This window comes from Moschus berezovskii, chromosome 7 (assembly GCF_049115385.1).
Source record: "Moschus berezovskii isolate FMDL1 chromosome 7, NW_MosBer_1.0, whole genome shotgun sequence".
NCBI lineage: Eukaryota > Metazoa > Chordata > Mammalia > Artiodactyla > Moschidae > Moschus > Moschus berezovskii.
The window spans coordinates 4,827,838-4,853,682 of record NC_142466.1 but is presented as its reverse complement, the minus strand read 5'-3'; the positions used below and the strand labels follow the sequence as shown (position 1 = coordinate 4,853,682).

Here is a 25,845-nt window from a genome sequence, read left to right as displayed (position 1 = left end):
CAACTAGAAAGCCAGCCCATTACTCTTTTTTTTTTTTTTAAGCAATCCATTGTGTGGGAATAAAAATGTTGAATGCTAGATATGAATTCAGTGAAAAAAGGGGCATTTTTTAGCGTAGACTACAAAATAAACTGGTTTTCTCAAAAATTTCAAGTCAATTTCAAAGTTATTTAGTTGATTGTGGATAACTTAAATGATAATAAACAGTCCAATACTGAATTTTTACATGCAAATATATGTCTAAAAGAAAATTTATCCCAAGACATCCAACATTGATGATTTCAGTAAAACTATTGGCATTAAATTCTGTAGAAAGTAGTGAAACATTGAAGTTGTGAGCCGTGGCACACTGGGGTTTGTGACCTCCAGAGGAAGGATTTCTACCCAGGGTCCAGAGACAAGGCTTGACTTCTGGGAGTTTTTTGTGTAGCAAAGTTTTATTAAAGTATAATAGAGATAGGGAAAGTTTTTGACATGGACATCAGAAGGGGACAGAAAGAGTGCCTCCTTGCTAATTTTTAGCAAGGCATTTTATGTCTGTTCAGTTCAGTTCATTCGCTCAGTCGTGTCCGACTCTTTGAGACCGCATGAATCACAGCATGCCAGGCCTCCCTGTCCATCACCAACTCCCTAATCAGATAAAAGAAACACCTCAAGGCTGAGGAAGTTTCACCAGGCCCCTCTCCCACAAGGGACCTGAGATGGAATGACACAAGTTGTGTCATCCCTGGACATAAAATAATTGACATGAATACTGGTTTGTTGAGCCATTATCACCCCAAAGTTTGAGAAAAGAAAAAAAGAAAGTCAGTCTTAGGCAGAACCCATTGAAGAAAGGCAGATTCCAAAGTAAATACATAGTTTCATTAACATAGCTAAAGAAAAATATTTCCATAAGGAAAAACACATTGGTTAGCTCAAGTTTTGAGAAAAGTTAAATTCAGGTGGAACCAGGTGTCCTCAACAGAGAAGGGAAAACTGTCTGCCACTTGCAGCTTATTTCCTCTTTTTGCATGGGGACCTCAGGCCTTCCTACCGAGGCTGTTAACACTCTTAGTAGGAGTGAAAAAAAAAAAAAAGAAAATCATTGGCTCTGCACTACTATATACCCTTAAGTTTTTTAAGAGGTGTGCCTTTATCGGTCTATAACTTCAACAATGATACAACTCCTGAATCAGATGGGAGCAGTAACATGAGTGAGTCATGTTGAATATCATCAGAGCAGGCTTTTAAGAAAAGCTCAAACATTTTCTGCACATGTTTCCTCCTTCTCCATCCTCTGTCCAATCCCTTCCTGTCAGCAAACATATATAAACAGACTCAACTTGTCTACATTTGAGGTTTAGTGATTTTGTAATTTTTCTGAGCACTGAATAACATGAAAGTTTGGGTTCTCTGAATAATCAATGCTATTTTTCTTTTTGAATTTTCTTTTTTTTTACAAAGATGTGTTCTGTAAGCGCCCTGAGTAACTCATGGAAGTCTAGAGGAATAAGCTTCCAGCATTTCCTCTCTAAAAAAGTAAATCTTTCTGAAGATTTTTAAAAAAGAATATAGACTTAATTTTCATAAAAATGTTCTTATATGTTGTAGGTACTCATTTCCTAAATATAATTTCTCCCTCCTGATTTGAAGCTTCTTTGCTTTCATTTCCTATTTTTCTCCATCATTCTGCTTGTTTCTGGTCAAAATGCATCCTATCACAAATGAATATTATACTTGTATGTAATAAAATGGATCATTCCTAAAGTATACAGTTTTGTTCTATTCCCAAGTAAGGGTTCATTACTTATAGGCATACTATTTTTTTTCCTTGACTTTGTGTATAAATATTTTTAAGCTGAAAAATTCAAATGATTTTTTCTGATGCAATGTTCGTAGTAAAGTATTTAGAAACAGTAATAATAGTTAGCATTTATCTAGCCTTTAACAGGTACTAGGGAGATTTCTGGGAGAAGGCAATGGCACCCCACTCCAGTACTCTTGCCTGGAAAATCCCAGGGACCGTGGAGCCTTGTGGGCTGCCGTCTATGGGGTCGCACAGAGTCGGACACGACTGAAGCGACTTAGCAGCAGCAGCAGCAGCAGCAGCAGCAGCAGCGAGACTTCTAGGGATTTAACTTTTAATAAAACAAATAGCCCTAAGAGGCAGGCCCTATTGGTATCCTGTGTTTCCATCAGATGAAATTGATGTTGAGAGAGGTTTATTAAGTTGCCAAGGTCACCTGGATTGTAGGTAGTGAAGCCAGGATTCCAACACAGGCAGCGGAGCTGTTAAGCAAGCATTACTCATCATTGTGCCATACTCTCTCTCCAAGGATATTTTGGATTTTAGATAGGAGCACACTGGATGAGAAACGTGTAGTCATTATTTGGTCCCTGTAATGATCAAATCCCTTTAATACTTGTTAGCTAGCATTTTTAAAGTAATAGCCACAAGCATGAAAAGTTTTGTTTAATTTTAAAAATATGAAGAAAGAAAAAAATATGTCAGCAGAATAGCATAAAGTGGAATTGCACAAAGAGTATCACAGATATACAGGGTTATCTCGTATACAGTGTTCTATACATCTGTTGCGCCAATTCAGGGTCTATGCATGTTACAGGATGCTCGGGGCTGGTATGCAGGAATGACCCAGAGGGAGGATAAGGGGAGGAGGGAGGTGGGAGGGGGGTTTGGGAGGGGGAACTCATGTACACCCAGGAAGGATTCATGTCAATGTATGGCAAAACCAACCAATATAAATAAAAATTAAAAAAAAAAAGAGTATCACAGATAGACTGGAAAGGATTCTAAGATCATCTAGTTCAATTCTGTTATTTTCAATGAGAAAACTGAGACAGACTTGCCATTACACGTAGAAAAGGACTCAAACCCACACCTTCTCATACTAAGCTCAGAATTTTCCCTTCAGTATGATGCTTCCTGATGTCCTATTTTTGAGCACTCTCAGTACTTAAGCACTAAAAATCACTATCTAGCTCCCCCCAAGAGTTTTTAAAAAAGTATTATCTGCTAATCTGTTAGTGTAATTGTTGGTAACAGCTGTGAGTTAGACCAATTCAAAAATATATTCTGAAATGTTGCTATGTACCATATGTAGGTTAAGAGCTGTGGGACAGGTAAAGATTAAATGAAAATGAATTAAGAGATTGAGGTTGACATATACATATTATTGATACCATGTAGAAAATAGATAATTAATGAGAACCTATTGTATATCACAGGGAACTGTAATCAATGCTCTGTGGTGACCTAAATGGCAAGGCAATTCATAAAGGATGAAATATATGTATACATATACCAAAGAAAAATTAAAGAACCTCTTGATGAAAGTGAAGTGAAGTCACTTAGTCGTGTCCAACCCTTTGTGACCCCGTGGACTGTAGCCCACCAGGCTCCTCCATCCATGAGATTCTCCAGGCAAGAATACTGGAGTGGGTTGCCATTTCCTTCTCCAGGGGTGAAGGATGAAAGTGAAAAAGGAGGTGATGAAAGTGAAAGAGGAGTGAAAAATTTGGCTTAAAACTCAGCATTCAGAAAACTAAGATTACAATATCCAGTCCCATCACTTCATGGCAAATATGTGAGGAAACAATGGAAACAGTGACAGACTTTTTTTTTGGGGGGGGACTCCAAAATCACTACAGATGGTGATGGCAGCCATGACATTAAAAGACACTTGCTCCTTGGAAGAAAAGCTATGACCAACCTAGACAACATATTAAAAAGCAGAGGCATTACTTTGCCAACCAAGGTCCATCTAGTCAAGCCTATGATTTTTCCAGTAGTCATGTATGGATGTGAGAGTTGGACTATAAAAAAGCTAAGTGCCGAATAATTGATGCTTTTGAACTGTGGTGTTGGAGAAGACTCTTGAAAGTCCCTTGGACTGCAAGGAGATCGAACCAGTCCATCCTAAAGAAGATCAGTCCTGAGTGTTCATTGGAAGGACTGATGTTAAAGCTGAAACTCCAATGCTTTGGCCACCTGATACGAAGAGCTGACTCATTTGAAAAGACCCTGATGCTGGGAAAGATTGAAGGCGGGAGGAGACAACAGAGAATGAGATGGTCAGATGGCATCACCAACTCAATGGACATGAGTTTGGGTAGACTCTGGGAGTTAGTGACGGACAGGGAGGCCTGGCGAGCTGCAGTTCATGGGGTTGCAATGAACCAGACAAGACTGAGTGACTGCACTGAACTGAACTGGATGAGTCATGTTGAGCATCTTTTCTTGTGCTTATTAGCTATCTATGTCTTCTTTGGAGAAATGTTAGCTTAGTTTTTTTTTTTTTTCCCCCCTAATTTTTGATTGGGCTCTTTGTTTTTCTGGTATTGAGTTCTTTGAGCTGCTTGTATATTTTAGCAATTAATCCTTTGTCAGTTGTTTCATTTGCTATTATTTTCTCCCATTCTGAGGGTTGTCTTTCACCTTGCTTATAGTTTCCTTTGCTGTGCAAAACCTTTTTAAGTTTAATCAGGTCCCACTTGTTTACTTTTGTTTTTATTTCTGTTACTCTAGGAGGTAGATCATAGATCTTGCTTTGATTTATGTCATCGATTGTTATGCTGTATGTTTTCATCTAAGAGTTTTATAGTTTTCGGTCTTACATTTATGTCTTTAATCTGTTTTGAGTTTATCTTTGTATATGGTGTTAGGAAGTGTTCTAACTTCATCCTTTTACTTGTAGCTGTTCGGTTTTCCCAACACCATTTATTGAAGAGGCTGTCTTTGCCCTATTGTATATTCTTGCCTCCTTTGTCAGAAAATAAGGTACCCATAGGTGCATGGTTTATTTCTGGTCTTTCTGTCTTATTCCATTGGTCTGTATTTTTGTTTTTGTGCCAGTATCATACTGTCTTCATCACTGTAGCTTTGCAATATAATCTGAAGTCAGGAAAGTTGATTGCTCCATCTCCATTCTTACTTCTCAAGACTGCTTTGGCTATTCAGGGTGTTTTGTGTTTCTTATGAATTGTGAAATCTTTTGTTCTAGTTCTGTGAAAAATACCATTGGCAATTTGATAGGCATTGCATTGAATCTGTAGGTTTCATTTGGTAGTATAGTCATTTTCACAGTATTGATCCTTCTTACCCAGGAACATGGAATATCTCTCCATCCATTTAAGTCATCTTTGATTTCTTTCATCAGTGTCTTATAATTTCCTGTGTACAGTTCTTTTTCTCCTTAGGTAAGTTTATTCACTGGAAAAGACTCTGATGCTGGGAAGGATTGGGGGCCGGAGGAGAAGGGGACAACAGAGAATGAGATGGCTGGATGGCATCACCGACTCGATGGACATGAGTTTGAGTGAACTCCGGGAGTTGGTGATGGACAGGGAGGCCTGGCGTGCTGTGATTCATGGGTCGCAAAGAGTCGGACACGACTGAGCGACTGAATTGAACTGAAGTGAAGTTTATTCCTAGATACTTAATCTTTTTTGTTGCAATAGTGAATGGTATTGATTACTTAATTTCTCTTTCTGATTTTTCATTGTCAGTTTATAGAAATGCAAGTGATTTCTGTGTATTGATTTTCTATCCTGTGACTTTCTAAATTCACTGATTAGCTCTAGTAATTTTCTGATAGTATCTTTAGGGTTGTCTATGTACAGTATTGAGAGGGTAACAGGCATAAAGGCTGGGAAACTCCAAACAGAGGAAATATGCTGTAAGTGTCAGACATTTTTCTCTCTCTTTTAAGCTGCAGGAGGAAACAAACAAGTGTTAGATTTTTTTTCCCCTTTCTCTATACAAATTTAAAAAGAGGTTTCTCTTAAAATTCTGGGTTGCCATGACTACACCTGGCTCCACCTAAACTTAACTTTTCTCAAACCTTGGGCTAAGCAATGCTTTTTTTCTTATGGAAATGTTTGTCAAGCTATGTTAATGAACTATGTATTTATCCTAGACTCTGTCTTCAAGTCAGTTCGCCTAAGACTCAGGTATGGATGTGAGAGTTGGACCATAAAGAAAGCTGAGCACTGAAGAATTGATGCTTTTGGACTGTGGTTTTGGAGAAGACTCTTGAGAGTCCCTTGGACTGCAAGGAGATCCAACCAGTCCATCCTAAAGGAAATCAGTTCTGAATATTCATTGGAAAGACTGATGCTGAAGCTTAAACTCCAATACTTTGGCCACTTGATGTGAAGAACTGACTCATTTGAAAAGACCCTGATGCTAGCAAAGTTTCAAGGTGGAAGGAGAAGGGGACGACAGAGGAACAGATTGTTGGATGGTATCATCAACTTGATGGACATGAGTTTGAGCAAGCTCTGGGAGTTGGTGATAGACAGGGAAGCATAGCATGCTGCATTCCATGGGGTCGCAAAGAGTCGGACACGACTGAGCAACTGAACTGAACTGAACTGAACTGATATGTGTACATACAAATGATTCATTTTTTTGTATGGCAGAAACTAATACAATATTGCAAAGCAACTATACTCCAAAAAAAAAAAAAAAAAAAGGATTAAATGAAGAAAATTACAGCTCCTTAAAAGTCTGGTAGTCAAATAGTCAGACCAAGTAATTGCTGTAGGAAACAATATACTAAATAATTCTCTATATGTGGTACAGTTCCTTGATAGAGCTAGTGAGATTCATAAAAGTCAAATAGTGTTTGAGACGTGAGGGATTGACTATCTAACAGTGGACTATCATAATATTAAGGTAGTTATTCCATAACAGTTATTTTTGGGGCTACATAAAAACATCATGAGGAACACTGGGCTGGAAGAAGCACAAGCTGGAATCAAGATTGCTTGGAGAAATATCAATAACCTCATATATGCAGATGACACCACCCTTATGGCAGAAAATGAAGAGGAACTAAAAAGCCTCTTGATGAAAGTGAAAGAGGAGAGTGAAAAAGTTGGCTTGAAGCTCAACATTCAGAAAACTAAGATCATGGCATCTGGTCCCATCACTTCATGGGAAATAGATGGGAAAACAGTGGAAACCATGGAAGACTTTATTTTTTTGGGCTCCAAAATCACTGCAGATGGTGATTGCAGCCATGAAATTAAAAGACGCTTACTTCTTGAAAGGAAAGTTATGACCAAACTAGACACCATATTAAAAAGCAGAGGCATTACTTTGCCAACCAAGGTCCGTCTAGTCAAGGCAATGTTTTTCCTGTGGTCATGTATGGATGTGAGAGTTGGACTGTGAAGAAAGCTGATCGCCGAAGAATTGATGCTTTTGAACTGTGGTGCTGGAGAAGACTCTTGAGAGTCCCTTGGACTGCAAGGAGATCCAACCAGTCCATTCTAAAGGAGATCGATCCTGGGCGCTCATTGGAAGGACTTTTGGTAAAGCTGAAACTCCAATACTTTGGCCACCTCATGTGATGAGTTGACTCACTGGAAAAGACTCTGATGCTGGGAGGGATTGGGGGCGGCAGGAGAAGGGGACGACAGAGAATGAGATGGCTGGATGGCATCACCGACTCGATGGACATGAGTTTGAGTGAACTCCGGGAGATGGTGATGGACAGGGAGGCCTGGCGTGCTGTGATTCATGGGGTCGCAACGAGTCAGACACGAATGAGCGACTGAACTGAACTGAAGTCATATTGTAATGGTACTCACTGAGAACACTACCAGCTCAAAGGACTGGGTTGTGGTTTGTTGACAGTATGTTAGTTTTGTTGTCGCTCAGTTGCTAAGTCATGTTCGTGTCTGTCGGACTCTTTCCCACCCCATGGGTTGCAACACACCAGGCGTCCTTGTCCATCGCTATAGTTGATTGTCATTACCAGAGAGGATATTTCTGGGGAGCAGAGATCTTTCACCAGTTTGTCATTGATGGCTTTTGTGCCAAGAACTGACATAATTTCAATAAAATTCTCTTAAATGTATGATTGCCTGTTAGACCTTTGATTACTCCTCTCTGTAGAAGATGCTCTAAGACATAGAGGTATAATCTCTTATAACCCCAATAGAATCATCTGAAGAAGAGTAGAATTCCCAAATGAAGTCTTCACGGACTCATTGAAAGAACTCAGTAGATATTTACCATATGTGTTTTACGTGGAAACCAGCATAGAAGCTATAATGATGAAGATGTGTTCCAAAATGTAGCAGATATGTTTACAGTCCTGTTCACAGTCTCAGTACAGGTCTGGTTCTCCTGAGTTCTTCTGAAACATTTGCCAAGTTGTGGCCGACTCTTTGTGAACCCATGGACTGTAGCCCGCCTGGCTCTTCTGTTCATGGGATTTTCTGGGCAAGAATATTGGAGTAGGCTGCCATTTCCTTCTGCAGGGATCTTCCCAACCCAGGGATTGAGCCTGCGTCTCCTGTGTCTAGTGTATTGATAAGTGGATTCTTTAATACTGAGCCACCTACAGAAGACTAAATGGGACGTAGTAGCAAATTAACAGAATTTGTTCTCCTGGGTCTCACTCAGGATCCTGAGGGGAAAAATGCATTATTTGTTTGTTTTTGCTGATCTACCTTGTGATGGTGGTGGGCAACTTGCTCATTATGGTGACTGTTTTTGCCAGGCCCTCTCTCGACTCCCCCATGTACTTCTTCCTTGCTTATCTTTCACTCATGGATACAGTTTATTCCACTGCCATTTCGTCCAAATTGATTATAGACTTACTCAATGGCATAAAAGACAATTTCCTTTCCAGTTTGCATGGGACAGCTCTTTCTAGAACACTTATTTGGAGGTTCTGAGGCTTTCCTTCTGGTGATGATGGCCTATGATTGCTATGTGGCCACTTGTAAGCCACTGCACTACCTGACCATCATGAAGCGACAGGTTTGTATCCTGCTGCTGGAGGTGGCCTGGGTGGGAGGTCTTCTGCCCTCAATGGTTCAACTCCTCTTTGTGTACAGACTCCCTTCTGTGGCCCCAGTGTCACTGACCGCTTCATCTGTGACATGTTCCCAGTTTTGGACCTTGCGTGTACTGACACTTCAGTTACAAGTTGTAGGGTGGTTGCTAATGGTGGAGCACTCTGTACGGTTATCTTCATCCTCCTGCCAGTGTCCTATTGGGTCATCCTAAGTCCCCTTAGCGCTCGCAGTCAGGAAGAAGGCGCAAAGCCCTAGCCAACTGCAGTTCCCGCATCACAGTGGTGGTCCTCTGTTCCATTCCCTGTATTTTCGTGGATGTGAGACCCATTTCCACCTTTCCCCTCGATGAATCCATAACTGCGGTGTATACCATCATCACTCCCATGCTGAACCCTTTAATATACACCTTGAGAAAGTCAGAGGTGAAAAGTGCTATGGCAAAAACTCTGGTATAAAAAGTTAACTGTAGGTAAAAATAAGAATGTGTCACCCACACTGAATGTATGTGTTACTAATCCTAAAGCAATCATGGGCAGTCGATTCTAACCATGTATGATTTAGTCAGTTCAACAAACTTTAACTTCCTTGCCATCAAATACTCAACTCAGACATACTCACACCTTATATCTACATTGAAATATGAGCCATCAATGATTTTCATATGCAGTAGCAAGAGAAAAAAAGAAAAGTTGAAAGGGCTAAAGAAACAAATGGAATAGAACATGTTTCTGAGTGATAGGGAAACGTAAGTTCAGTGAATTTCAGGATTATGGGCCCATTACTTTGCTATGATGCAATGTGAAATTGCGTTTCTGTTTTATATATCACACTGTGTATGTGTCAATCCCAATCTTCCAATTTACCCTTCCCCAACTATATGCCTCCCTACAACCATAAGTTTATTGTCTACATCTGTAACTCAAATTCTGTTTTGTAGTTAAGTTCATTTGTAGTCTTTTTTAGATTCTACATGTAAGTGATGTATGATATTTTTCTTTCTCTTTTTGACTTACTTCACTCAGTATGAAAATCACTAGGTCCATACATGCTGCAGCAAATGACATTTTGTTCAATTTTATGGCTTAGTAATATTTCATTATGTATATATATCACATCTTCTTTATGAATTCCTTTATTAATCGACAGTTAGACTGCTTCCATGTTCTGGCTATTGGGAATACTGCTGCAATGGACATTGGGTGCATACATTGTTTCAAATTATGATTTTCTTCAGATATATGCTCAGGAGTGGAATTGCAGGGTCATATGGCATCTGGTCCCATCACTTCATGGGAAATAGATGGGTAAACAGTGTCAGACTTTATATTTTTGGGCTCCAAAAATCACTGCAGATGTTGATTGCAGCCATGAAATTAAAAGACACTTGCTCCTTGGAAGGAAAGTTATGACCAACCTAGACAGCATATTGAAAAACAGAGACATTACTTTGCCAACCAAGGTCCGTCTAGTCAAGGCTATGGTTTTTCCCGTGGTCATGTATGGATGTGAGAGTTGGACTGTGAAGAAAGCTGATCGCCGAAGAATTGATGCTTTTGAACTGTGGTGCTGGAGAAGACTCTTGAGAGTCCCTTGGACTGCAAGGAGATCCAACCAGTCCATTCTAAAGGAGATCAATCCTGGGTGTTCATTGGAAGGACTTTTGGTAAAGCTGCAACTCCAATAGTTTGGCCACCTCATGTGACGAGTTGACTCACTGGAAAAGACTCTGATGCTGGGAGGGATTGGGGACAGGAGGAGAAGGGGACGACAGAGAATGAGATGTCTGGATGGCATCACTGACTCGATGGACATGAGTTTGAGTGAACTCCGGGAGTTGATGATGGACAGGGAGGCCTGGCATGCTGTGATTCATGGGGTTGCAAAGAGTCGGACAGGACTGAGTGACTGAACTGAACTGATGGTAGCTCAATTTTTGGTTTTATAAAGAGTCTCCATACTGTTGTTAGTAATGGCTATAACCAACTTACATTGCCACCAGGAATGTAGGAGTGTTCCCTTTTCTCCACACCTTCTCCAGCACTTAATGTTGTGATTTTTTTGATCATAGCCATTTTGATTTGTGTGAGGTGATATCTCATAGTTTTGATTTGCATTTCTCTAATAATTGACAAGATTGAACATGTTTTCTTTCATATGCCTCTTGACCATCTAATGCACCATAGCCAAGACATGGAAGCAACCTAAATGTCCACTGACAGAGGAATGGATAAAGATGAAGTGGTACATATATACAAAGGAATATTACTCAGTCATTAAAAAGAATGCAATACTGCCATTTGCAGCAACATGGATGGACTATGAGATTGTCATACTGAGTGAAGTAAATCAGACAGAGAAGGAGAAATATCAAATGGCATCCCTTGTAAGTGGAATCTACAAAGAAATGATACAAGTGAACTTGCAAAAGAGAAAAATACTCCCAGACTTACAGAACAAACTTATGGATGCCAGGGAAAAAGATGCGGGGAAGGGATAGTTAGGGAATTTGGGATGGACGTGTATACAGTGCTATAATTTAAATGGATAACCGACACAGACCTACTGTATAGCACATGGAACTCTGTTCAATGCTACATCGCAGCCTGGATGGGAAGGGAGTTTGGGGAAGAATGGATACATGTATATGTATGACTGAATCCCTTCGTTGTTCACCGGAAACTATTACCACGTTGTTAACTGGCTATAGCCAAATACAAAATGAAAAGTTTAAAAAAATTAGTGTGATCGACTCTTTTACACGATTATGGCTATGCTGTATCTTGGGATTGCTGCTTCCCTCTTTTCTTCTCAATACTCTCTGTAAGTTCTCTCTCTCTCCTCTCAAGCTTGGACCATAAACTCCAGATTGCTCTGATGGAATTTGATGCTTACTTATTTATTTAGAATCAATCTGGAATTTGTTTATTCTCAGTGTCTCAGTTACAATAAAGTGTTAGTTATATGTGATCTTATGTGCCTAGTCAATTGCGCTGTTTGTTTTAATAGACCATGTGTAGAGAGATTCAGATTTAAGGACTTGCCATAGCTATATTAAAGACTCCTGGGTTTGGTTTCTATATTATAGTAATTTGTAATAGTGTCTTTCAAACTGTAAGTCCTAGTTACCTATTTCTGCATTTCTTTTTAAGAAAGATTAATTTATTCTGGACAACGTTTGATTTGAAATTTTGTATAAGAATGTTATCTAGGTTAAATGGTATTTTAAGTCAATTAATTAGTGAGAATCTTATTAAATACATCTATCGTACACAAAGACAGACTTTTACTTTACTCCAGTGCCATCTTAGACTTGAGAGTTTCAAAGATACACTGATTAACTGAAAATAAAGGATTCTTGTTTAAGCAACCTTACTGCTTTGCTATTAATAAGAGATGTGCATGCATGCTAAGTCGCTTCAGTCATGTCCAACTCTTTGCGACCCTATGGACCCTAGCCTGCCAAGCTCCCCTGTCCATGAGATTCCCCAGTCAAAAATACTGGAGTAATTTGCCACGCCCTCCTCCAGAAGATATTCCCAACCCAAGGATGAAATCATCATCTCCTACATGTTCTGAAATGGCAGGTGGTTTCTTTACCACTAGCGCCACCTATGAAGCCCAAATAAGAGGCTTATTCTTTGCTATTAGAAGGCTCTCTTTTCATTTAATTCCCCTAAAATGAAAATATACCGTGCCCTGAAAAAAATCTCTCAGTCCTCTAGAGCATGATTCCTCAGTGAATTTAGTCTTGAACTCACCTTGGGAACAAACTGTTTTTAACAACTCAATGAACTGACTTATTTTTCATTGTTAATTATGTGCCCATTCATATCTTCCCTTACCTGGGAGAGTTCTCCTTGGGTATTAATGTCACTGTCAGGATGCAAAATAAAATCTGTTAGTTCACTAGCCATGAACCATATTAGAATGGTCAAATAAATGTTTTAAAATATCCAAAATAAAGTAAATTTCTGTAATAATCCAGTGTTCTACAGTTTTGACTAAAACATTATTAAAATTATTCAATTAATTTGTTCCTGAAGTTTTAAACTTGTTCTTGATATATTTTCAAGGACAACTTTCAAATTCAATGACATCAACTGTATAATTTTGAAGCCAGTTCTGAGTAATTCTATAATCCGAAGTGTAAAAAGTTATAAAAGTTGACAAAGGTGTTCATGCTTTGTGCAGTCAGAGAGATATATCCTATACAACAAAACACTTCCAGTTGCAGGCACTAAGTGTGTCTTGATCTTTCCTCTGCATTCACTCCTGCCTTATGTTTATCAAATAAACACCTATTTTAAAGAATCAAAGATAAAATTGGAGAAGCTTGAATTTGGAACAAGAGACAAAAGAAGAAATAGAAAACCCAGGTAACACATCCATAAAAATCTTCCTTGCTATGAAAACAGGGCAAAATAGAGTTATTTGAAATGAATCATGCATGTTTCTCAAGGAGCTGTTTTATTTATCATTTGACTTTTAGTATTTTATGCCAAAAGTTCCAGGAATAGTACAGTATGTACATTTACTCCATTTTACAAAATACTATTGGAATAAGTCCAATGACAATAATATTCACCAATATTTTATATTAAGATTTTTTAAATTCAGACTGAAATGGAGTCTGAATGTAACATAACAAAATATAACAGGACATGCATATGGTCTGCACAATAATATTTTACAATGTTTCATATAATTTAGAAAATAAAACAATTATTTATTTTGCATCTTCATATATTGAAGATAATGAAATTAAAGATTATGATAGCCTTTCCCTTCTCCAGGGGATCTTTCCAACCATGGGATTGAACCCAGGTCTCCCACATTGCAGGCAGATTCTTTACCAGCTGAGCCACAAAGGAAACCCAAGAATACTGGAGTGGGTAGCCTATTCCTTCTCCAGCAGATCTTCCCAACCCAGGAATCGAACCAGGGTCTCTTGTGTTGCAGGTTCTGAGCTCTGAGGGAAACCCAAAAATTATGATAGTTCTTTACAAATTGCTACTTTGTACACGATATTTTTAATGTTCTTGTTCTGTGTAGATATTTAACTCCTTTTCATAATTTTTTTTATTTAGTTGTGGTAAAATATACAAGAACACTCTCCATCTAACAGAATTTTTTCATCATCTCAAACTGAAACTCTATGCGTAAAAAAGTAACTCTGTCTCCTCATCCCTCCAGTCCCTGTTGTACTGTGTACTTTCCATCTCATTGAATTTGACTATTCTAGGTACCTCATAAAGGGGGAGATCTTGAAATATAAGTGTTTCTGTGTCTGGCTTATTGTGCTTAGCATAATTTCTTCAAGACTCATCTGTTAGTTTAATTTCTTCATCTGTTACTGTTAATTTCTTCAGGATTCATCTGATAGCATGTATCAGAATTCCCTTCCCATTTAAAGCTGTACGATTCCATTGTCTGTATAGACCATAATTTGTTTGCACATTCACTAATTGATGGCCATTAGAGTTGTCACCACCTTTTGGCTATTGTGAAAAATGTTTCTATGAACACTGGTGTATAAATGTTAAAGTCTCTGCTTCCTATTCCTTTGTGTATAACCCCTAAATAACATTTTTATATGCAAATCAATAGCCTCTTATTACAAAAGGGAACTCAAGACTTGAAATGTAAAAACCTACATTCAGAGACCTTTAGTTACTTGTTAGACTCATCAATTTGTACTTATACCTAGCTGGAGAGTGAATTTTAGTGTCTGTGGAAATACAATTCATGAATTGTGTTATATACAAGGTCTATTAAAGTCTTAAAGAAAATGTCAGTATCTATCTTCAGGGGGTTAATGAACTGGATATTTTCTCATTTTTAGGGTCTTATGAATATTGTGAATGAAACAAGACAGATGGCATTATGCAGTCAGTTGACCTCATAATTTATGGAAAGAAGACCCCTCAAATTAAATTTAAATTTATTGATACATTTCAAGAGGAGAGTGAGATATGGAGAAAGACATAAAAGGGAATTTCCACACAATCTTGTGAGTAGTAAAACTGGACATCTTCCAAAACTGCATATGATAATAACCCAGTCAATCTCTCCATCCCTCAGGAAAGCATCTTTGGATAGTTATATAAAAGAGTAGATTTTGAGAAAAGTCAGGTAAAACAAATTATAGAGATGTGGCACTAAAGTTAAGTGGGGAAACAAAAGAATAATAAAATATATTTTGAACTTATTTCATGCCTATTATTTGCTAGACAGTTTTGACAGTTTTGAAGATCTTCATTCGCATTATTCTATTTAAACCATAGTGTGTTAGATTCTGTTTTATTACAGAGATTATGTTGAATGATTTAACCAGGTCACAAAGTTTTAAGTACAGATTTTGGGGCTCAAATTCCAAACCAGGGTTTAGAACTTGCATTCTCAAAAAAGTACATTGCAGACATTTAGGGTCACAATATTTATAAAACAAATTCTATATTTATAAAACAAAACAAAAGTTATAAAACTATATATAAGTTAAGCAATATATAAAACTATATATACGTTCAGTTCAGTTCAGTTCAGTCCCTCAGTCGTGTCTGACTCTCCGCGACCCCATGAATCACAGCACGCCAGGCCTCCCTGTCCATCACCAACTCCCGGAGTACACTCAAACTCATGTCCACAGAGTCGGTGATGCCATCCAGCCATCTCATTCTCGGTTGTCCCCTTCTCCTCCCACCCCCAACCTTTCCCAGCATCAGAGTCCTTTCCAGTGAGTCAACTCGTTGCATGAGGTGGCCAAAGTATTGCAGCTTCAGCTTTAGCATCAGTCCCTCCAATGAACATCCAGGATTGATCTCCTCTAGAATGGACTGGTTGGATCTCCTTGCAGTCCAAGGGACTCTCAAGAGTCTTCTCCAACACCACAGTTCAAAAGCATCTATTCTTCGGCGATCAGCTTTCTTCACAGTCCAACTCTCACATCCATACATGACCACGGGAAAAACCATTGCCTTGACTAGACGGACCTTGGTTGGCAAAGTAATGTCTCTGCTTTTTAAAATACTATCAAGGTTGGTCATAACTTTCCTTCCAAAGATCAAGTGTCTTTTAATTTCATGGCTGTAATCAGCATCTGCAGTGATTTTGGAGCCCCAAAAAATAAAGTCTGACACTGTTTCCACTGTTTTTCCATCTATTTCCCATGAAGTGATGGGACCAGATGCCATGATCTTTGTTTTCTGAATGTTGAGCTTCAAGCCAACCTTTTCACTCTCCTCTTTCACTTTCATCAAGAGGCTTTTGAGTTCCTCTTCACTTTCTGCCATAAGGGTAGTGTCATCTGCATATCTGAGGTTATTGATATTTCTCCCAGCAATCTTGATTCCAGCTTGTGCTTCTTCCAGCCCAGCGTTCTCATGATGTACTCTACATAGAAGTTAAATAAGCAAGATGACAATATACAACCTTGACGTACAACTTTTCCTATTTGGAACCAGTCTGTTGTTCCATGTCCAGTTCTAACTGTTGCTTCCTCACCTGCATACAGGTTTCTCAAGAGGCAGGTCAGGTGGTCTGGGATTCCCATCTCCTTCAGAATGTTCCACAGTTTATTGTGATCCACACAGTCAAAGGCTTTGGCATAGTCAATGAAGCAGAAATAGATGTTTTACTGAAACTCTCTTGCTTTCTCCATGATCCAGCAGATGTTGGCAATTTGATCTCTGGTGCCTCTGCCTTTTCTAAAACCTGCTTGAACATCTGGGAGTTCACGGTTTACATACTGCTGAAGCCTGGCTTGGAGAATTTTGAGCATGACTTTGCTAGTGTGTGAGATGAGTGCAATTGTGCGGTAGTTTGAGCATTCTTTGGCATTGCCTTTCTTCGGGATTGGAATGAAGACTGACCTCTTAGTATATATATAAGTTAAGTTAATATATAAGTTAAGCAAACTATCTCTGATAGTTTGTGTGTGTGTGTGTGTGTGTGTGTATTTGTTTCCAAAGTCTGTTCAACCATATTCAGGGTTTAGAAGTAACACTTTTATTATAAAGAAACTGATTTGGAAAATGTGATATTTCTTATCTCTTTTTAACCTAATGAACTGGTTAGGCATTTTTTAGAACCTCAAAATTTTTGCTGCATCATTTTAATGGTCACTATAGCTGATATGGGAAGCAGGTTTTACTATGACAGTGACAGCGACAGTGTTAGTCTCTCAGTTGCGCCCAATTCTTTGTGACCCTGTGGACGGCAGCCCGCCAGGCTCCTCTGTCCATGGGATTTCCCAGGCAAGGACACTGGAGTGGATTGCCATTCCCTTCTCCAGGGGATTTTCCCGACTAAAGGATCAAACTCAGGCTTCCTGCATTGCAGGCAGATTCTTTACTCACTGAGCTACAAGGGAAGCCCCAGGTTTTACTACATAGACTGTTAAAGAGAAACATATTTAGGCATGAATTGCGATCACATGTTTCAAAAGGATATTTACCATCATTTCAGAAACTGAAATTTCAGTCTATAATTTCTAATATATTGCTGAATGAAAATGTTTCTCAGTATTTTACACTTTGCATATCTATGTAGATGTTTTGTTTTTCCTCCTTATGTTGTTGAATTTGTCATTGTGTAGACCTACTTAATTTATCTTAGTTCATTTATCATTGTGGGATAGTTATCATGGATTTACATGTTGTGAGAACTCTTTAAAGTTTTATTTTTCTAATTGATTATCTTAAGAAGTTTGAAGAATATCCCAAGTGTTTGAAGCAGATATATTTATTTTAATAAAACATAATGTCGGTAAAGTGTAGGATTTTGTATCATGTCTTGTCAAATTAATGGTTTAAACCATTTAGAGGAATAAATGTGTTCATAAGAATATTCTAATAGTGAACTATTTCTTGATCACTTAAAATATATGAGGCACACTCAGACTCCAGAGAAATAGTTATTAAGACATGTTTATTGTCCCAACAAACTTAACAGATGACAGTATAAAACCAGCCATAAACACATAAATATTTTAAGTGCTCAGCAGGTCAAAGGGTTAGACTCTCCTATCAGAAGTTATCTCTTGAATGCATGACAACTTCTAAGAACTGGAAGTATTTATTTCCCATTACAAAGAATATGTGGCTATGTCATTGTGAGTGGAGATATTTAACTATGTATGTATACAATGAACAGCCAGAACCTTGAAGATGGAACTCTTTGAGGCAACTGGTTTCTTCAATTCCCATATGTTAAGAAATTTCTTTTCTTTTTTTGATCTAGAAGTATAAAGATTCTGAGAGACAAATCCTGATGCTGATTCTGAGTTACCCTCCAATCCATGTCTAGCTTGACAGCTCAGGAAATCCTCCACTCCCTATTCATTTAGTACCCCCAACTCAAACTGTTGACTGATTTCAAAGCATATTTTATTTAGTTTCTAGTCTTTGCTGTTTTGTATCTGCCTTTTCTCAGTCATCTCTTATTTTCTCTCTTCCACACATTTGTTTTCCCTCTGATATCTGAGCATAAATTGAATTGTCAAGTGCACAAAGAAGAGAACAATCTTCTGCATTTCACAAATGACAGTCTGTAAGTTAGACACTGAGATGGAGCACACTTAAGATAATTTTGCCAAAATGAAGTTACAGACATTACATATAAAACTGGCCATGGATCTATTTTCCTCAAGTGAGAAGGATTGTCCTGTTTTCCACATAGACTCAAAAAACCAAGAACTTACAATATGTATGAACCAAATTATCAGTTTAATTTATTGATTACTGTAATAGTTAAATAATTTTCAATACACACTAATTAACTGTGGTTAATATAAGGATGATCTACCAGCAAAAATGTTACCATGTCATTTAGGATAAAGGCTTCAGTGACAAAAATTCAGAAACTCACAGCATCTGGAAATATTATCTTCTTTCCAAGAAAAGTATGAGTTTTCCTAAGATGCCTGAGCAAAATCAAATAATAGCTCTAGATTTTTGGCATGGAATTCTTTCTACTATACCAAGATTCTGCCTAAAATTTTTATTTTGGCATTCTGAGTTGAGCTATGGCTAGCAATAATCAAATCTAAACAGTTTTGTCAATCAAGAAACATCTATGTAGTACTCATTAACATAGATCTGTATTGTCTATTGTTTTCCTCCAATAACCTAGACTATAATAAATGTCTATTTAGTGTGTCTTTGGTGGTGCTGGGGCAGGGTGGAGGGAGCTTCCTAGGTGGCTCAGTGGTGAAATATCTACTTGCCAGTACAAGAGAAACAGGAGACATGGGTGTGATTCCTGGGTCTGGAAGATCCCCTGGAGGAGGAAATGGCAACCACTCTAGCATTTTTGCCTGAGGAATCCCTTGGACAGAGGAGTTTGGCATGCTACAGTCCATGGAGTCACAAAGAGTCAAACAGAACTAGTGACTGAACACACATATTGTGTGTGTGTGTGTGTGTGTGTGTATTTACAAACAAAACATTGTTTTCGTCGTACTTTCTTGGATGGGAAGAAGTTCATACATTTATCTGCTCTCAGTTGCTTTCTTATGTGTTTTGAAATTCATTGTAATTAAGTGGAATCTTTTAAGCATTTATTGAGCACTTATGATGTCCCTGGTTCTTTCTCTGCAGAGGGCAACTGACTGATTCTGGAGCTCATAGCAACTCAGAAAGGCTGCTATTTAAGCATCAGTTTACAATTTTATGCCCCATGCCTAAGTATTACTTTGTTGAGGTTCTTTAATGGACTGGAACCTGGTGGTCTGGAGTCGATCGATGAGAAAGTAAAGGAGAGACAAAGAGGCTGATACTCCTTGGTTTATGCAGATAGCCAATAAAACCCCTGCAAGGGGCTTGCTCTGTGTACGGAGGCCTCAGGCGCCCTCTCCATGGGGTGAAAGTGTAGAGCACCTTGAGAGGGTCTTAGAAGCCCAGGCAGGAAAGTGAACCCAGAGAGCCTCTACGCTCCAAGAATTAGCCTGAAAAGAGAGAGAGAGAGAGAAAGCAAGGCACAGGGGCCAAAGCTCTGATGGAGCAAAGGTGTTTTAATCAACATGGTGTGGCATATATACTGTAGTTATTCTCAGCAAAGATAAAGATTAAAATTCCAGACTTACAAAACATAGGCAATCCATATTAAAGACAGAGAGTTGTAATCACTTTTACCATATGGTTCATAAAAAGGAAGAGGGTACTTATCACCATATAGAAAAACTAACGAAGAAAATGCCTGGATTCCTCAGTCCCCAGGGAGAGGCTAGCCTCTCCTCTTAATTCCTGAATATTCAGGAATTAGTAAGGAACAGAGAATTCCTGATGGATCCAAAACAGCACACAGGAAGCCTCCTGTTAAGTGTTTCCTGACATTACTTTATGTAAATACGTAAATAAAGCTATTAGGGATGTGATTGTTTTCATGGTATATTTCAGAACGCCAAAATTGTTCTAAAAAAAAAAGAAAGAAAGAAAAGGAAAGAAATGATATATAAAGTTAAAAAATTCGGTCTTTGTGAGAGGTATTCCAGAGAAAGCAACTTTCTTGTCATTTGGTATGTCAACTCACACCCGCTCATATATACTTCCCAGTTAGAATGTTGAAGTCTCACCACTATAGTTGAAGCAAGGAATTTGATAAAATGAATGAAGCACTTGTGTGAAAAGATTTCAATTCTGATATTATAGAATTTCTATGTGTGAGATCTCATGGAGCCAACATTGTTGAGTAAGGCATCACGTATTTGACACAAAGCTTGCGATCCTCTGAAAGGATCCTTTCAAAGCTTGCGATCCTCTGGCTATTTGTTTGCAGCGATCCTCTGAAAGGATCCTTTCAAAGCTTGTGATCCTCTGGCCATTTGTTTGCAGCCTCTGACACTCAATTCACAGCTTCAGAAGAACACATGGAAAATAGGAACAATGTGACAGAGTTTGTCCTCCTGGGGCTCACACAAAATCCTGAGATGCAAAAAGTCCTATCTGTCCTATTATTATTCATCTACATTGCAACATTATTGGGCAATCTGCTTATCATTGTGACCATTGCAGCCAGCAGGTCACTTGGTTCCCCCATGTATTTTTTCCTGGCTTATTTATCATTTATAGTTGCTGTCTATTCTATTACTGTTGCTCCCAAAATGATCACTGACTGGTTTCATGAGAAAAAGACTATTTCCTTCCAGTCTTGTATGACTCAAATCTTTATAGATCATTTATTTGCTGGTGCTGATGTCATTCTTCCGGTGGTGATGGCCTATGACCGATATGTAGCCATCTGCAAACCTCTTCGTTATTTGATCATCATGAGTCGGAGGGTGTGTGTCCTCATGCTGCTGGTGACCTGGACTGGAGGCTTTCTGTACTCACTGGTTCAATTGCTCTTTATTTATCAGCTCCCTTTCTGTGGCCCCAATGTCATTGACAACTTCCTGTGTGACATGTACCCTTTCCTGAAACTAGCTTGCACTGATTCCCGCCTCACTGGATTCTCTGTGATAGCTAATGGAGGAGCAATTTGCATTGTTGTCTTCTTCATCCTCTTAGTGTTCTATAGGGTCATGTTACACTACCTGAAGACTCATGGTTTGGAAGGGAATCACAAAGCCTTCTACAACTGTGCATCCCATATGATGGTGGTCCTTTTATTCTTTGATCCCTGTATCTTCCTGTATGCCAGGCCTAATTCAACTCTACCCATTGATAAATCCATGACTGTGGTTTTAACTTTCATAGTTCCCATGTTGAACTCCTTAATCTACACCCTGAGAAATGCAGAAATGAAAAATGCCATGAGGAAACTTTGGAGTAAAATTGTGACCTTAGTTGGAAGAGGTCTTGTAGGACATGGCATTCTTTTTTTTAGAGAATCAAAGTATATTTTCAATATCAGTGATTACAACTAAAAAATATTTTTCTTTGGGTTACTTAAACTACTTATTCCTGAAACAGCTATATGAACTAATGCTTATCCTAGTGGAATAATTTATAGATCTTAAACACCAAGAGAATTGCATAGCTTCAATCTCTTATAGATGTAATCATACTGTGTTAAGATTCTATAGTGGAATCTGATAAAATAATTAATTTAAAATTTCACAAACATAATCATAGTTGTATTTTCAAATCTGTGAAAAATGAAATTTGTTAACATATACTATGATTGTGCCATATGGTTGATTTTGTATATTCTGATCAAATTTTGAACTGAAAGATTAAATTGTTCAACCTGTCTCTGTATCTGGATCATTTGGCCTCCTCCAATAATTGAAATACATATTTAAGTCATTCACATCACATAAGGCCCCAGAGTGTGCCTGAATTAAATTAAAATGTCTGGGTACATTATTTTTTAGCACAATGAATGTTTAATATTTTGGAAACAGATTATTTTGCTTTATATAATGAATGCTAATCTGGTTCTCTGTAAACTGTATGTTTTTGACTTAAATGATTAATTAAAAGTTGTCTTTCTCTCCGCAATTGCTCTATATCAGACTTGGGGATCAGATACTATATTATAAACATCTTATTTAAGGCTCTAGAATTACATGTTTCCTTTTAGAACTGAACTTCTAGCATAGATACTAAGTCCTAAAATATGCCTTCATTCTTTTCTCAATTCTAATTGAATTCATCTCATGTACTTAGCAATATTATTGCGTCCACATATCTGACACACATTAAATAAAGTTTCCTTTATTTCTCAGTGGAAGAAATAAAAAAGTGCTTTAGATCTTTTAATAAGAAAGAAATCTAGGACACTAGCTTCAGGATCAGAAGATGTGGGTTTTAATTCTCACTAGGCCATCATTTTATCCCATAACTTTTAAATTTCTAAAAGTAATTTACTTAGGTGGTTTGGAAGCTGTTTCCAAGTTCTGTGATTCTTCCTATGCCAATAATTTGTTATAAATATTGTTATATTTGCTTATACTTCTATTGGAAGTAAAACTTTTCTATTTCTGATACATAACATAAGAAATACTCTCCTGGTATAAAAGTGTTTTAGGATTGGATTAAGACATGTTTCCTCTGGTTGACAGGATGAAATGGTTGGATGGTATCACTGAAGCAATGGACATGAGTTAGAGCAACCTCTGGAAGATATTGAAGGATAGGGAAGCCTGGTGTGCTGCAGTTCATGGGGTCGCAAGAGTGAGACATGACTTATTGACTGAACAACGAGACATATAAACTCTGCTCTTGAGTGCTTTGTTGTTTTGAGAACATGTTCTTTCATCTATCCAAGTTCATAAAGCTGCCAAGAGAACACTTTGGCAGGTACCTGGCTTTTGTGAAATTAGTCCCTGAGTCTATCAAAGGTCAAAGCACACCTCAACTAGTTTATGATCAACAGTGATATGATCCATATATAATCCCTCCTGTTTTTAATCTGCTTTACCTTTCAAGTTTGAGAATCTGTGTTGCTGTCTTTTCAGGATTTTGAACTATTCTGTCCTTGGATTTATATTCTGGGAACAGACTTTCCTGGTACCTCCTTTTTGAAAAAAATATTTTCATGGACATGAATGGTAGGTCAATTAAAAAATAAAATATCATAATGAAAAATAAAAAATAGTTACCCAACTAACAAGTCGTTCACTCGTGTACAACTCTTTGCGACCCCATGGACTGCAGCCTCCCAGGCTCCTCCATCCATGGGATTTTACAGGCAAAAGTACTGGAGTGGATTGCCATTTTCTTCTCCAACAGTTTATATACATAATATTAAATATTCAGACTCCATATTTAATCTCATTTACTATCAAATATCTAAGTACATATACGGTCAACTGTTTTTGTTTTTTTTTTTACTCTCATCATGTTTTGTTCTCATGTAGACATCAGGATGAAGTTCACAAAGATGTATGCTGTAAAAATTCTTCTCTGATGTTCACTTACCTTACTTGAGATAATTGGTTTGTTGGCAAGACCTGGTAATGATGGTGAAATATCTCCTGGGTTTAATTAGCCACAGATAAGTAACTTCATAGACTTTGCTGCCAAACAGGATATGTGATAGCACTTTTAAGGCTCAAGAGAAAGGCCTTCTCCACAGGCACTGTTTAAATCTCAAAAAAACACAAAAACAAAAACAAAACACTGTATCTGAATCAGTTGACGCTTTTAATATTGAAATTTACTTCTTTCTTGGTGCACTAACAGTTGCCTGGGGCCCTGGCTGTGGACCTATGTCAGAGAAGTTCATGGGTGAGATTCCCCCCGCCCCCGCCAGGAAATCATAGTCACAGAATATCAGGTTTAAACAAATTTTACAAATAATATAATCAATTCTCAACCCCACCAGTCTAAGATTTAAATCTCTTTTAAGCATGTCAAGCATCAAGAAAAATAGGTTCAACTACAGTGCTACCAAATTAGAAGTAAAAATATTTCAGACTTTTTCTTACTGATATTTATTTAACACCTCTGTTAAAACTACACATTATTCAAAAATATGCAATATATTTTAGTAATCCACTTCCCCAATGTTGAGCATTCTGTGTGGTTTCCAAATTTTCCACAGCTCTTAATAACTTTGTTGAACATATTTGAATATTTAATTGTTCTGTTTTAAAAATATTTCCCATTAGGTTATTTCTAGAAAGAGTATTTTGGAGTCAAAGAAAACAAGACAGAATAATTTCTATTTTTTCACAGTTATGTTCAAATAGATTTTATTAATTATGTCCAATTCTTACTTTCTATTCACTATACTTTTTATGATCTGCTGAGAAACTCCACCTCAGAATAAGGAAATGTAATGAAGGTCCTGTACTTTGTTTTCACATATGTATAGGTTTTTCATCTTGGAAAAAGGAATAGCTTTATTATTATTGTTATGTTTATATTTTCTCTTTTCTTTGGAAAATTTATCTCACCTGTCCTCATTGTATTAGCAATGCAGTATCCTGTAACCAAGAATGATTGATGATGGATGCTATGGGAAGATGGGAGAAGAAGGCAGGGGAATGCCTGTAGCCAAAACATAATTGAGTGGGAGGGTGACTCGTATCAAGGATAGATGCCTTGCTGCTGTTTTGTGATGAAATGTCAGGGAAGGGGTTACAAAGACAACAGGCACACTTTTTATGACTCTATGTGAACACATGTACATTACTATACATAGTCATATCCAATAAATATTCGTTGAATGAAAGAACTTGCAATATTAATAATTACTTATACTAACAGATTTTATATATGTTTGGGTATATAAGCATAGTACTTTATTTCATCCAGCAGAGTTTCTCTATTTTCACATCAAATCTCTATTTTTAAAACTTTGAAAATAATGATTTTCTTTGCTTGATAGATCTTATTTTATTGCACACCTATGTCACAGTTTTTTATACGTCTAGTGAAGCTGTAAATTTACTGAATGTATGTCAAATTGTATGTGGAACAGGATTTTGAAGAATTAAAAATATTAATTAATAAATATTGTAATTATCCAGAAAGTAAAATGACCCAGTAATATACTTTTTCCTAGAGGCAATTAATATTTTCACACTTACCCCATAACGTGTGTCAGAAATTATTAAAGTGGAATGCAGCTTCCTTTCAAAGGTTTATTTATGTTTTTCATAAAAAGTAATGATAAACAGAGCTGGAGGACAAGAACAATTCCTCCGGGTTTATAGTCTGGGGAAGAAGGCGTACTCTTACCCATGAAGAACGACAATTTGGAAAGCATTTACTCTTCATCTAACAGGTTTCAGACACTGCAGACATTCTGCCAGGCACTGTGGTGGGCACAGTGAGTAAACACACTTGAATAGCATATGCGCTACAGTAGGTAAAAGGGACAGTGTGTTGCAAAGGACTTATGTCCATTTCCCTAAACTGCCTTGTGATAGATTTATTGATGTGTCTTTCTTTCCACAGTTAGACCTAAGAATTCAAATGTAAATTCTCATGAAAAAGAGAATAGCTCTAACCCCTGTGGAATACCTCTCAGCTTCCGAGATACATCTGAGAATTACAATTTGTAACCTCATGTACACAAAGGACTTGAAATCAAGGAACACCAAGATGACACGGCAGATTTGCAAGCAGCTGAAATCAG

At 37.7% G+C, this 25,845-nt stretch overlaps 1 protein-coding gene and 1 pseudogene across 1 annotated transcript; both read left to right on the top strand.

The window, feature by feature from the left end:
• The first annotated feature begins 8,368 nt into the window (after nucleotides 1–8,368).
• Nucleotides 8,369–9,316, top strand: LOC129557419 (olfactory receptor 4A15-like; annotated as a pseudogene).
• Nucleotides 9,317–20,674: 11,358 nt separating this feature from the next.
• On the top strand, nucleotides 20,675–21,679 carry LOC129557418 (olfactory receptor 4A15-like). The gene has a single exon (XM_055427948.2). It carries the CDS (start codon nucleotides 20,681–20,683, stop codon nucleotides 21,677–21,679), a length of 999 nt encoding a protein of 332 aa, XP_055283923.2. The 5' UTR covers nucleotides 20,675–20,680.
• The last annotated feature ends 4,166 nt before the right edge of the window (nucleotides 21,680–25,845 follow it).